General features: G+C 32.4%; 2 protein-coding genes across 3 annotated transcripts; one reads left to right on the top strand and one right to left on the bottom strand.

Moving 5' to 3' along the window:
* Nucleotides 1-110: 110 nt before the first annotated feature.
* Nucleotides 111-3,358, bottom strand: LOC102585282 (disease resistance protein RPM1-like). The gene has a single exon (XM_006353220.2). The coding sequence runs from the start codon at nucleotides 2,965-2,967 to the stop codon at nucleotides 247-249; it is 2,721 nt and encodes a 906-aa protein (XP_006353282.1). The 5' UTR covers nucleotides 2,968-3,358; the 3' UTR covers nucleotides 111-246.
* On the top strand, nucleotides 2,581-11,035 carry LOC102590012 (serine/threonine-protein kinase SAPK1-like). Of its 2 annotated transcripts, XM_015311213.1 has the most exons (10): nucleotides 2,581-2,622; nucleotides 2,913-2,947; nucleotides 8,256-8,330; nucleotides 8,496-8,597; nucleotides 9,108-9,161; nucleotides 9,325-9,417; nucleotides 9,510-9,602; nucleotides 9,732-9,836; nucleotides 9,939-10,037; nucleotides 10,532-11,035. In XM_015311213.1, exons 3-10 carry the CDS (start codon nucleotides 8,283-8,285, stop codon nucleotides 10,832-10,834), a joined length of 897 nt encoding a protein of 298 aa, XP_015166699.1. In that variant the 5' UTR covers nucleotides 2,581-2,622; nucleotides 2,913-2,947; nucleotides 8,256-8,282; the 3' UTR covers nucleotides 10,835-11,035.
* The last annotated feature ends 2,526 nt before the right edge of the window (nucleotides 11,036-13,561 follow it).

A 13,561-nucleotide genomic window follows, 5' to 3' on the forward strand; every position in this document is an offset into this window, starting at 1 on the left:
GTTAACGACCCCTTTTGCCTGCTCCTATGCATTGTGCTACATATTTTGTGTTCTTCTGAATAGCAAGAGTAATATTGCCTCTGAATTCTTCGAATATTAAAGAGAAAACGTGGTGAACTCAGATTATTACATGGTAAATACATATGTTGAACTATAAATAAGCTTAGAAAATATGGTACTTGATCAATAGGACACTGTTTCTCTTCTGTTGCATATCTTATTCCTATCTGCCTTCCATCTTTTCTACTAGTCTTCTACATAAACTCTGGGAACATGAGCAATTTTCCAGTAATCCCCACTTTGACTGCTCTTAAGCTGCACAGTTACTGACAACTTTTTAGAAATTTTTTCAAGTGAAAGATACTGAAGCTTGCTCAAATGCTCAATCCCAAAGGGCAACTCCTCCATTAATCTGCAGTTGCGCAGTTGAAGCTCTTCAAGAAAAGGCATTGCACCCTTTTCCACTTTCATTTGTCTCAGTTTTGTAGAGTTCCAAATACATAGTTTATTCAGTTTCTTGAATCCACCTGCCCTGAACCTCAATTCTTCGCCTTCGTAGGCCAGGTCTAGCATGAGGTTCATAAGGTTGGGCAAATCTTGAAGAATGTCTAGTGCATTGTCCATTAACTTGCTCCATTTTAGAGTAACAGTGGTTAAGGCATGAAGAGTGGTCATCCATTGTGGAAACCTCTCTAAACAACCTTCGAAGATTAATGTTCGAAGGGATGAGTGTGTAGAAGAAAGGGGATAGTGCAAATCAATAATATCACTCACCCCATAAGATGAGATAGTTAGTTGCTGAAGATTTATCAACTTGTCAAGGGAAGAACAAAGATCCCTCCCATGTTTTCTTCTCAGCCTCGCGATGAATAACATTCTTAGTCTTGTTAACTTTCCCAATTCGATCACTGTGGTTGTTGTGGCATTGATAAGATTCACCGCTTCTAAGGACACCAGGGTCCCTATCTTCTTAGGAGCTTTGAAACCATGAAAAAACCCAGCACCACGTCGATAAACGAAGATATGGCAAAGGTACTGAAGGTTGAGTATCTCAACAGGTAATTTTTCTACCAATGTGTCCCTTAGGTCCAAGAACTCAAGGCTCTCTAGCTTCCCTATTGATCCTGGCAGGTGTTTTATCTTAGTACTCCTCAAGTTTAGAAACTTGAGATGAAACAATTCAAAGACTCCTTCAGGGATTTTCGTCAACGGGGCTTCTGTCAAGTCTAACACCTTGAGTAGTTTAAAACTGCCTGATAACAGCTTCTGCAAGAATGAATTAGAGACAGAATCCGATGACCCGAGGGTTATTAGAGAGTGAAGATGCTTAAACTGATCAATGTCTTGTATATCATTAGCCAACTGATCATGGATTACAAGATGTCTGATTTTGTGAGGCTTCCTTGTAGTTTCTTCACCATTAGCTGTAGTTGTTGTGACCCTTTCTGGTGATTTAGAAAGAATGATCTCATACCACAAGTTATGGATGGTGAAGGAGTCTAATCTTCCATTAGAGTACCTTTCAGCAACTTGGATCAAGCTTCTGTTTGCGAGTTCGTTGAGATAGCTATCAGCAACTTGTGCTATTGCTTTATCTTCTCTTTCAAGGACAAATCCTTGTGCTACCAACAGTCGAATCAGTCTCACCTTATCGATGACATAATATTTTGGAAATATGCTCAGATAAGTGAAACAAGACTTGAGATAGAAAGGCAGATCTTGATAACATAGATTGAGTAGCCTTTCCATGTGCTCGTCTTTGCTATAACTACCTTGTAGCTTGTCAACAAGGCTGTTATAAAACATCTCCCACGCCTCTGTTCTGTTCCATTTAGTAGCCAGTGCACCAGCAATCACCAAGATCGCCATTGGCAAACCGTTGCATTTTTCTATGATATCTTTGGAGACTTGAACCAATGATGGAGGACAGAGTAGGCTGCCTGAGAATGCCTTTCTGCAGAAAAGAATCCAAGATTCTTCTTCAGACATAGGGTTCATTTTATAGAAACGACTATGACAACCAGGTTCTAAACAGATGGTATGTATATCAGCATTACGCGATGTAATGATGACCCTACTGCCACAGTTTTCAATAGGAAACAAGCCTTTGAGAGCCCTCCACGAGCGAACACCAGGGACATCATCAAGGACAACAAAGTACCTTGATGACTCAAGGACATCTTGAATGAACTTTGCCAACATGTCTGATTCCATGGCGTCAAATGCTCGACGAGATTGGTCATTTTCTGGAGTAATTATACTCCTTAATATCTCCTTAACAGTAGAAAACCTTGAAACCTCAATCCATATTATACAATTGAAATGCTTCTTCACTGAAGCATCATCATAGACTTTCTTGACCAGGGTGGTTTTCCCTATACCTCTTGCTCCAATTACACAATACAATTTCCACTCCGGATCGTCGGAAAGTAGCCAATCAAGAAGCACTGATTTATAAACCTCAACGCCTACAAGATCTGCATCATCGTCAAGAGGTACGTCTTCATGGCTGCTATTACACAATGTATCACCTGTTATAACACCATATTTCTGAAGAAATGTTTTATGTCCTGCAGAAATGACGATGACTCGGGCCTTGATACCTTCCAACAACATCGAAAGGTTATCATTTTGAACTTCAAACTTCTTCTCATACATTAAAGAATGATGATGAGGTTTCTTCCATGTCCATGATCCCTTTTCTTGAAAATTGCTGCATGTGACAACATGTTTTTCAAGAATGTCTTGAACATCATGAGCAAGATCTTGTACTTGCTTGATCCATAATTGTAACTCATCATCTTCTTCGTCTTCGTTTGCATCGGCTACTCTTGAAAAAGCCTTCATTTTTTCAAATGCATCTCTGATATACAGTATTTCTACTTGAAAATTTTGAAGAAACTTTTTTCCAGGATGGAGCAAAGCTGAAAGTTGATGTACCAGAAAGGTAACAGCACTCTCTGCCATTTTTTTTTCGCGCAGAAGTATATACTATTACTAGTTTCTTTAGCAAATTTATGCAAGATGATGGTATGATTAATGGAGTTTGGTGATCAATTTATGTAGACTAAACTTTGAATTTGTGTTTTGATTATTGCAATTTGCAAGGTTAAGAAATATTTTACTGCAAGTTACTATTTTTATATTCATTGTGCTATAATATTAAGCTGACTTTGAGCCCTTTTATGGTTTGAACGTGGCTAGTAATTTGACAATTGATTCGATTGACTACAGGCTGTATACAAACATGGTTAGGTCAACTTGAATATTTGCAATCAGAATGTATATTATATGCTTCTTTTGTTAAATCTGAGCTAATATGAGTGAGATAATTGAATACGGGCGGAGCTTCATGAAGTCTAGGAGGTCCATCCGACAAATGTGTTGTTCATCCTGTATTCCTAAGATACTTAGAATAAAAACTTTGAAGAACTTGACAAGAAACAATAAAGTTTAAAGAGTATTTTCAAAACTAGAAAATAAAACCAATAGTAGACAAAATATAGAATAAGAAACAGATCAGAAACAATATACAAAATGTTTTTTCTCAAAGAAGAAAATCGAGCCCACTGAATGTTCAGTGTCCCCTTAAGGAAATTATTTCTCTCAAGTACCCGAGGTTCATGGAATATATCCTCCCAGAATAGAACGATTTTACTCACCGGTGTATCGGTACCTATAACCACGGTGTCAACGAACCACTCAACGGCAGTAAAGTACACTTAGTATACTAGTTTTAGTAGTAGTAGAAGAAGTTCAGAAAATTAGTTCTCGTAAAATGAGAGGAAATCCCTCTATTTATAGATAACAAAGGGTAGTGTGAAAAAGTTCTTATTGTATCTTACCGGAAAGGTCACAGACTTTTGAAAAAGTCACAATCTTTTGAAAATGTCATAATCTTTCATAAAAGTCACAATTTTTCATAGAAGTCACAACTTCTCGTAAAAGTTACAACTTTTCATTAAAATCACTAACTCTTCATAAAAATCACAACTCTTCGTTTTTCATTCACACCTTTTAAAATCCAACAAAATGTACTTTAGTTGATCATCTTTTGGCATCCCCAATCCCCATCTCCAGAATCCCACCTACTTCACCTTCGTTCTGAAATAATATTTCTTTGCTTACTTATTAAATGACAAAAAAAAAAACCAAATTTTTAAATATCTTTAGAGAAAAACATTTTCCTTCTTCCAAAATACACCTTTTATTATCTCAAAATAGACATACATGCGTGTGAGAAACGTCAAAATGCTTCAATAAATACATTATCAATGGTGTATTGTCTTTGTCCTTTTGACATTTGGTTCCTATAATTTAATGAAAGCTTATTGTCAATCTAATGATTTCATTATCAGCTTATTATGCCAGTTGTTTATGATAATTAATGCATATCTGGCTTTATTAGTTAACCTCTAATCTTCACTACCTTTACAAATTGTTTAGGATGAGTATTATATATATCGTTTTATAATATTTTATATTATATTATGCTCTACACTAAAACATATGTATATATATGTTAATTTTAATAAATTATTTTATTTTTTGTCGTTTTATAATGTGATGCATTAGAATTTTGAAGAATAAGCTAATAATATAATTATAAAGAGAAAGTAGTATATGGGGAAAATTATTAGTAAGAGGCAATATAGGATTATTATATAAATAAGGACAAATTGAGAATAAATATAAGGTAATAATGCGATTATATCAAATTAATCATTGCATAAATGATTACATATCAATTGATTTGATAATATTATACAATAAAATTTAAAATAACATATATGTATGGACAAATAACACTTGCGAAGGAAAGATAATATTTTTTAGTATTTGAAAAGAAAGCAGGAAAAGCAAACACACTATGGGGGTGGGATATATTGGGACGGTCAAGCGGTGAGAATGTTAATAGGTGAGAAGAGATAATAAACTTGAAATGAAACTTGTATAAAAAAACTTATTTTTTTCATTTTTCATCAATTTATTTAAAAAATAAACATATTCTAATCAAACAAACGCAGAAAATTTGAAAATATTTTCTGAAATAAATTTGAAATGGAGGGAATACTCCAATGGTGACAAAGGAGGGGGAATAAATTGTAAGGATATGGTTACTCTTATCTTACCAACTTTCTTGCACTTTATATGGCTGACAACTTGCTCATGATTTGTCTAAACTTTATAAAGGGGGTTTTGGGGTGTGTGGGTGTGGGGGGGGAATGGGGGGGAGTTGCAAGAATAGCAATTACGTGGGTCTTCATTTCAGATTCGACTAATTCAAATTTCCGTCATATATAAAATTAAGATCATTATATAAATTCTTGTTTTCTAATTAATTTCATTCAACATGTGATATTGGTCATTTTGTCCATTTTAAATTACCTTCCTTCCCTTGGTAGACTTAATGATGAAGGTCAAGGTGTATGTGGTCCAATTTGAGTCATTTAGGGAAGAAAAAAAGATCAAATTGATTGAGACAATCTGTTAATATTCCATATAAACCAAGTGAAAACCTTACCTATATATTAAGATAAGCTTAGAAAGAGTATGTTTGAGTTAGAATTTCAAGATTTTATTTCACAATATTGCAAAGAATTCAGAATATTTGTACCCCTAATTATGCAGCTACCAATTTATACGGCGGTCTTTGACTTGATACAAAACTATAGTAAATAAAAAACAAAATTTTGAAACTTATATCGAAAACAAGTTATAATCATTAAATTTTTTGAATGACTATAAATCATCTCATAAAAGATAAAATAAAAACATACAATTAAATTACTTTTAAACAAAGAAGTATGATATGATTTTTTTTTAAACAAATTATAAAAAGTATGACACATCAACTGAAACATTGAAAGTAATATTAGGGGAATATTCTGAGTGGCTATCTTTATCATGTTTTTTTTGTCCCTTTTTTCTACTTAATCATTCGTTTAAAAGTAAAAGAAATCTCAATCGTCTCACCACGATACTGTTATTTTCTTTATGTTGTTTTCTCTTTTTAGTTTCAGGCACTTAAATATGCCACGTTTGGTAAGTACAACATATCTTAGTTTATACTCAAATGTCAAACCATTGGTACAGTGCCACGTGTCCACCATTTTATGTTCCTTTCAAGCAGGACTCATGTAGTCATGTTATTTGAAGAGTAGCTCCAAACACTTGAACAGTTCACTTAGCTATGGAGGCGGGTTGGATTGAATATAAACGGGTCAAAATATACTAGATAAAAATGAATAAAATTTGCGATGCAATTCAATTATATGTAATAAAGATAGAAAATGGTTAATCGAGATGAATGATATGGATATCCATATTATTTATGGTTTCAAGAATAGTCAAGTGATCAGAACACAAGCTAAAAGTTAAAATATGCTTAGACTTTAAAAAAAAATGAGTCTCATGAAAAATAACAAGCATACAAATGAGTATTGATAACATGAATATCCATTATGTATTAAGTCCATTTTTAAATAATCAGTTATCCAACTCATATTTAATGAATTGGATTGGATGGTTTACTTGTTTTTTTAACCATTTTGTCAACCCTAATTTAAGGTCCAGTTGAGTCCTTTATGAAAATAAATAAATTCAAATTGATTAAGACCATTTGCTAAATAATCCATATAAACTAAGTAAAACCATATAATATAAGCTTAGAAAAATCATGTTGGCTTCAGAATTTCAAGATTTTAGTTCACAATTTTGCAAAGAATTTACAATATTTGTATCACTAATGTAGCTCCGCGGTCACACAAGGGGGAATTCAAAATTTAAAATTTGAAAATATGGCTTTTAAGATTTTTAATATTGAATTCATATTTTAAAATTATGGATTCAGACTAACTCTTTATTGCAATATTAATGATTATATATTGATTTTCTGCTATACCATTAATATTAAAGTGTTATTGGAAAAAAAGAAAGAAGAATCTCATTCGTTTCATCGCATCACTTTTTTTGTATGGGCGTAGTTAAAGGCAGAAGGGGTTCATCTTGATGAATAGAAAGTCTCACATACGTGAATGAATAGAATTTTGGGATCCTTATAACGGTTCAGATATCTCTTCCCTTTGAGCTAATTTTTGGGACGTAAGTTAGGAACCAAACCAAATTTAACATGGTATCAGAGTCCCGATGTAGACTAGAAAATCGGACTATGTATGGAATGTCGCACATTGAAATCATGACCTCTTTATAAAACTTGGACAATCTTACATCTGGACCTTCTTCGTCAGAAAATTACATTCCTTTTACTAAAAATCCTGAGCCATCATTGATCTTTTGTCATTTTTTTAATGTTAGTTTTCTCTTTTTAGTTTCAGGCATTTAAATATACCACGTTGGTAGATTCAACATATCTTAATTATACTAAAATTTCAATCCATTGGAACAGTGCCACGTGTCTACCATTCTCTAGTGTATGTTCTTGTCAAGTAGGACTTGATCAACAGTTCACTTTAGTTATTATAAATAGTGCCTTACATGTATTATGATTTTTTGTTTTCAAATACTCAAATTATACATTTTTTATTAATATAATGGAAAGGTATGAAATTTTGAAAGATATTGGTTCTGGTAATTTTGGTGTAGCAAAGTTAGTCAAAGATAAGTTGACAAATGAGCTTTATGCTGTCAAGTATATTGAGAGAGGCAAAAAGGTTTGTGTTGCTTCATCTTTTTCCTTTTCGGATTTCGGTATCTACTTTAGAGGTCGAGGATTAGGGTAGAAGGTTCGTAGGTAGCTGAATGTTGTTGCTCGTTGCGTGGGTAGTTATCGTGTAGTTTCTTATCCTTTAATGTGTATTACTATTTGTTGCTTTGGTTGTTTTGTGTTTTCATATTTTACCGTCTTATTTTCTTACAATCCCACATAGAATACTTTTATTTTTGAGGTGACGGTCTATCAAAAATAGCTCCACTCTATAAAGGTAGGGTAAAGGTTTAGGTGTATTCTACCTTCCACAGACATCACTTGTGGATTAAACTGGATATGTTGTTGTTGTTGGAGTTCGGTATCCACTTTATGGGGCTCTAACTAAGCCTGATTCGTGTTGTGTAAGGCCTATTAAAAGGGAAAGCGCTTTCTACCAGGATTTTTTTTTCATATCTAGAACTCGAAACTTTTTGAGTAATTCATAATTCATGTGGTAGTTATGAAGTATGTAAACTTGTTCTTGTTAATTGACAAGATTAATTTTTGCTATTTTTTCTTGATTTATTTTGGTGTTGTATGTGTGCAGATTGATGAGCATGTTCAGAGAGAAATCATGAATCATAGGTCCTTGAAGCATCCCAATATCATTAGATTCAAGGAGGTAATTAATTAATGATGTATTAATTACCTATGTCAACGTCTGGTCTAAAAGCTTAAACTAAAAAAGAGAGCGCACCACACATTTATTCACTTAATTATGTTTTCAACACGTTCTCTCACGTTTGATGGACTAAAGTTTTAAAGCATGTTGTTCATTATTGTGTAGGTATTTCTTACCCCAACTCATCTAGCCATAGTGATGGAATATGCTGCTGGTGGAGAGCTTTTTGAAAGAATATGCAATGCTGGTAGATTCAGTGAAGATGAGGTAACACACAAAAAAAAAAACTGTCGCTCGGATTATCCAAAAATGTTGCCCCACTTGTGTCGTAAAACTGCGCTACTTTTGGAAGATCTCACACGCACCCTGTAGCATTTTTGAAGAGTCTGAGCAAAACATAGATAAGCACTCAAATTAATTCCTCTTCTTCTTGGAAATTTGAGATACGCGCGTCTATTTTTAAATTTTGATCCATCTTTTAGAAGTTCGAATACATATGTGATTATATCAGCACTAACGCATCGAATCTCATCAAACCTCTGAAGTTAAGCATGCTTGAGCCAGAGTAGTACTGAGATGGGAGACTCCTTAGGAATTAAGTTCTCCTGTTACATCCCTCCTTTTATCGAAACTAAGCTTAATTTTGTCTATTTAATTATAATTTTTTGCTTAAAAGGCCCAAATTGTTTTATCAAATATATAATTCAATTTTAGTGTCATTGTATTTTGAGCTCTTTTTTTCATGTTATCTGTCCTGTTTTTTGTTATATTTTTCAGGCAAGATTTTTCTTTCAACAACTTATATCAGGAGTCAGTTACTGTCACTCAATGGTAAAATTGAGACCTATTACTTCATTTGAATTAATTTATTCTTTATTAACTCTTATATGATGCTTGGAGTGCCGTCCTTTTTTGAACTCTGCTAATGCGGGATGCTTCCATACTCATGTTCTATGACATGCATTGTGATGTCCAAATATTTTTTTGAATGCAGCAAATTTGTCATAGAGATCTCAAGCTCGAAAACACTCTCTTAGATGATAGCTCAAAACCGCGTCTTAAAATATGCGATTTTGGCTACTCCAAGGCAATGATCTTGAACTCTACTCTTATGTTGAAATTGGATCATTTTTTCATCAAAATAGTTTCTCATTGTTGTATGTATAATTCATTGTGTAGTCATCAGTCTTGCATTCTCAACCTAAATCTACTGTTGGAACTCCGGCCTATATCGCCCCAGAAGTCTTATTGAGAAAAGAGTACGATGGGAAGGTACAATTATAACGATTTGAGTAATAGTTTTGATCGTATATTGTCAGTATATATAACTTAAATATGTTCATCAATTATTTGTTTGACTTGAACTTCATGGTTTAAATGTCATTATTTTGGATGTAAAAGCTAGCAGATGTTTGGTCTTGTGGGGTAACATTATATGTGATGCTTGTTGGTGCTTATCCTTTTGAAGATCCTGAAGATCCAAGAAATTTCAGGAAAACTTTAACAGTAAGTTATGATTCATTTTTATAAAAAAAAAACGCGTTAATTTCACGTATGGTCATTGAACGTTACTTAGTATAACATACGTGAAATTTTGGTTTATGACAGAGGATATTAAGCGTTCAGTATTCAATCCCTTATTACGTTCGAGTTTCAAAGGAGTGTAAGCTTCTTTTATCTCAAATATTTGTAGCTGACCCTAGCAAGGTTTGTAGTTGTATTTTCACTTCAAATTTGTACATTTTTTTTGTTGTTTTTGGAGGAAAAAATTATTGAAAACACTCCTAAAGTAGGCGTGAATTATTAGTTTCATCTCCGAACTATTTGACAGCCTTAAAAACACCTCTTCACTTGATTAACTGAACTTAAATACATTCCCGATCTTGCAATATGAGTGAATTACATCCTTAAATTCTTGTCAAGTTTAGAGGTATTTTCAACACTTCTGTCGGCTTTTTATTAAGATCTCCATGCCCTTACAAGGGTTTGAGACCACTTGCTATGTCATGTGGCAGAGCGGGGCTGATCAAGGGTGTGTCTAAGTTTAGTTAGTCAAGTAAAGGGGTGTTTTAAGGCTGTTAATAGTTCAAGAATGAAACTAATGATTTGCATCAAGTTTAGAAGTATTTTCAACAATTCTCTCTTGTTTTTTGTTTTGTTGATAAACAACTAATTGTGTTGTATGCTTTTTGTATATGTAGAGAATAACTATTGAAGAGATTAAAAAACATCCTTGGTTTCTAAAGGATTTGCCTATAGAATATATGGAAGGGGAGGATGCAAGTTTACAAATGAAAGAAGAAAATGAACCAACTCAAAGTATTGATGAAGTGTTAGCTATAATTCAAGAGGCAAAAAAACCAGGAGAAGGGCCCAAAGGTTGTGATTTATTGGTCAAGGGAATAAGTAGTAGCATTGATCTTGGTGATGATGATGATTCAGATATTGATGATGATACTGATGATGATATAGAGACAAGTGGGGAATTTGTTTGTGCTTTATGAGTGTTGCATGTGTATAATAGACTCAATGTGATCATACTCATGTGTGGAGATTGATGTAGATTATAAGATAGAGATGAGCGCATGCTTTTTTTTTATCTTTGTATTATGAGTGTTACATGTGTAGATTTGATGTGGTTCGATTGTTTCTTGAATTTTATTGTGTATAATGAAAGCTTTAGTGTGTGCATTAAACGTTCTTTATGATGAGTGTTACTTTACATTGTGCCATGAAGGTCAAAGTCAAAACTATGATGATGATCATTCTTTAGCCATGAAAATGATATTTTTTCCTATGGTTGTTTAACCATGATTAAGTGATATCAGATATGTATTTTCACTTCACTTCGAAATTATGTATAAGATAAAATTTCTTGATTCGGTGAAAACGCCTGTTATCGATAAATATTTACCCTTTTTAGCATAGTGGTTGTAAGTTTTACTCTATGGCTTTTTGCCTTTTACTTAATCTCATATATATTATGTTTATGAAATTCTCTAATTTTGGTAAAGATTATACCATGTAGAAATATTCAATCATGTATGAACCTTTTGATTCTATATAACATTCTTGTAATTGTATATAAACACTACAAGTTGTACTTATGTGATGAACCACAAGTGCATTAGACCAATAAAATGCATAAAGATTTTGTTGTTAATGTATGATAATTCATATATCTGATCCTAACTTATATTCAACGAAACACAATTGTTATTATTCAAATAAATCGATCAACTAAATCGAGAAAATTTTAACCTTACAATAAGAGTATATATACTATTATACCTATATGTCACTTGAACACAATTGCTTGCTCTATGTTCACATCCATTATCTAATGATTATTTCGAATTAGTAACTTTCTTTTTTTTGATTGGTTACAAGATTTCCAGTGTATATATTTTTGAAAAAAAACAGGATAATGTTTTTGTGCTGCTTCTATTAATTCTTATGTGTCCTCCCAATAATTGATATGTGTGTCCCACTTATATATAAGTTAGTAACAATTTTGTGCTATAATAGTTGTCTTTAATTATTGATTCTCTGGCTTGCTAGATCTTGAAGTTTCCCATAATAATGTTAATGGATAGGGCTGACAATATAGAACAAGTAACCATCTAATCCTACCTATTAAATGCATATAATACATCATCTTAAAAATATTTTTAGCGACAATTAATAAATAAAAATAATTAAATATATTCTTTTAGAGGCAGTTAACACTCTTTATAAATGTCCCTAAAATATATAACAATATTGGATCTAATAGCAATTAACTAATGTTGGTAAAGACTTTAGCACTCTTTGTTAATATGCATATTTATTATCGCTAAAAGTTATTTTTATTGTAATGATAATAGATCATATATTATTCACAAATTCACTAAAAAAAACTATTCAGATGGATAATATGAAAAATTTCCGGGGAATTCATTAGAGGAATGTTTTTGATAAATATTTGTTCTTGCATATTTTTACTGTTTTTTCAAATTAATTCTGAGATATATATAATTCAGAAGAATATATGTGGGTGATTCATACAAAACGGATATCCATATTACAATACTCATTTATTTACTTATTATTTTTCATGGGTTCTTGCTTTCTGAAAATCTTAACTTATTTTCGCTTTTATCTTGTGTTCATATATGATCATGTTATATCCATCGGTTAACTTATTTTTTAATCAATATTAGATACAAACAAATTAAATATTATATCCGTTCTTATTTAACTCACTTTTTGATCCGCTTATATTCGATCCGACTCCCATTTTTGCCACTCTAGTCATGGAAGACTTTAGAAAATGGGAAAATTTCACATCAATCATGCAGCACATCAGATAATTAAACATTAAACAACATTATGAATGTGTGTTGAGCTTTATAACAACATCCTCAACGCTTAGTGATAGGGACTTAAATTAATATTAATAAAGTAATTATATATATAATTAGGGTGTAACTTTATATTTTTATTTTCTTTTTCCAAAACTGCCTTTTCACAAAAATAAAAAAATAAAAAAGGGCAAATTATAGAAATCACATACTTTTAAGGCAAAATTACAATCTATCCCTTAAAAGTTTATAATTACAGAAATCCCTCAAATTGATACAATAATATAAGCGCTGATACATTAATTTAATGCGCGAGATACATTAATCGTTAAGTACGATACATTACATTTTATACATCATACACTAATCTGATGTGCGAGATATAATAATATAACCGATGATACATTAATCTGATGCGAGAGATACACTACATGATATATTAATCTGATGCGCGAGATACAATAATATAAGCACTGATACATTAATCTGATGCGCGAGATACACTAATCTGATGCGCAAAAATGAGAGATTTTGGAGATTTGTAAAACTTATAGGGGATAATGATAATAAGTAAACTAAAATGTGGGATTTCTGTGCTTTTTATTGAGGTGCAACCTATGAGGAGGCCCATTATGATCACTTGGCCCAAAAGGCCCAACCCACTTCTAAGCCTTATTAGCACAAATCATTCGCGCAAATGTCTCTGTTTGGGACGGTGTTTAATACAACTTATGTCTCATAACTTAACTCCTACAAAAATTATATCGAGCGTGACAAAAATTCTTTAATCTTATGCCTAGTAAATTAGATCCTGATAAATAATAATAATTTGATCCACATATAGTCAGTGTTTGTTCTGAATTTGGATTTATTAATGATGCACTGGGT

The sequence above is a fragment of the Solanum tuberosum genome, unplaced genomic scaffold, assembly GCF_000226075.1.
Source record: "Solanum tuberosum cultivar DM 1-3 516 R44 unplaced genomic scaffold, SolTub_3.0 scf00152, whole genome shotgun sequence".
Lineage (NCBI taxonomy): Eukaryota > Viridiplantae > Streptophyta > Magnoliopsida > Solanales > Solanaceae > Solanum > Solanum tuberosum.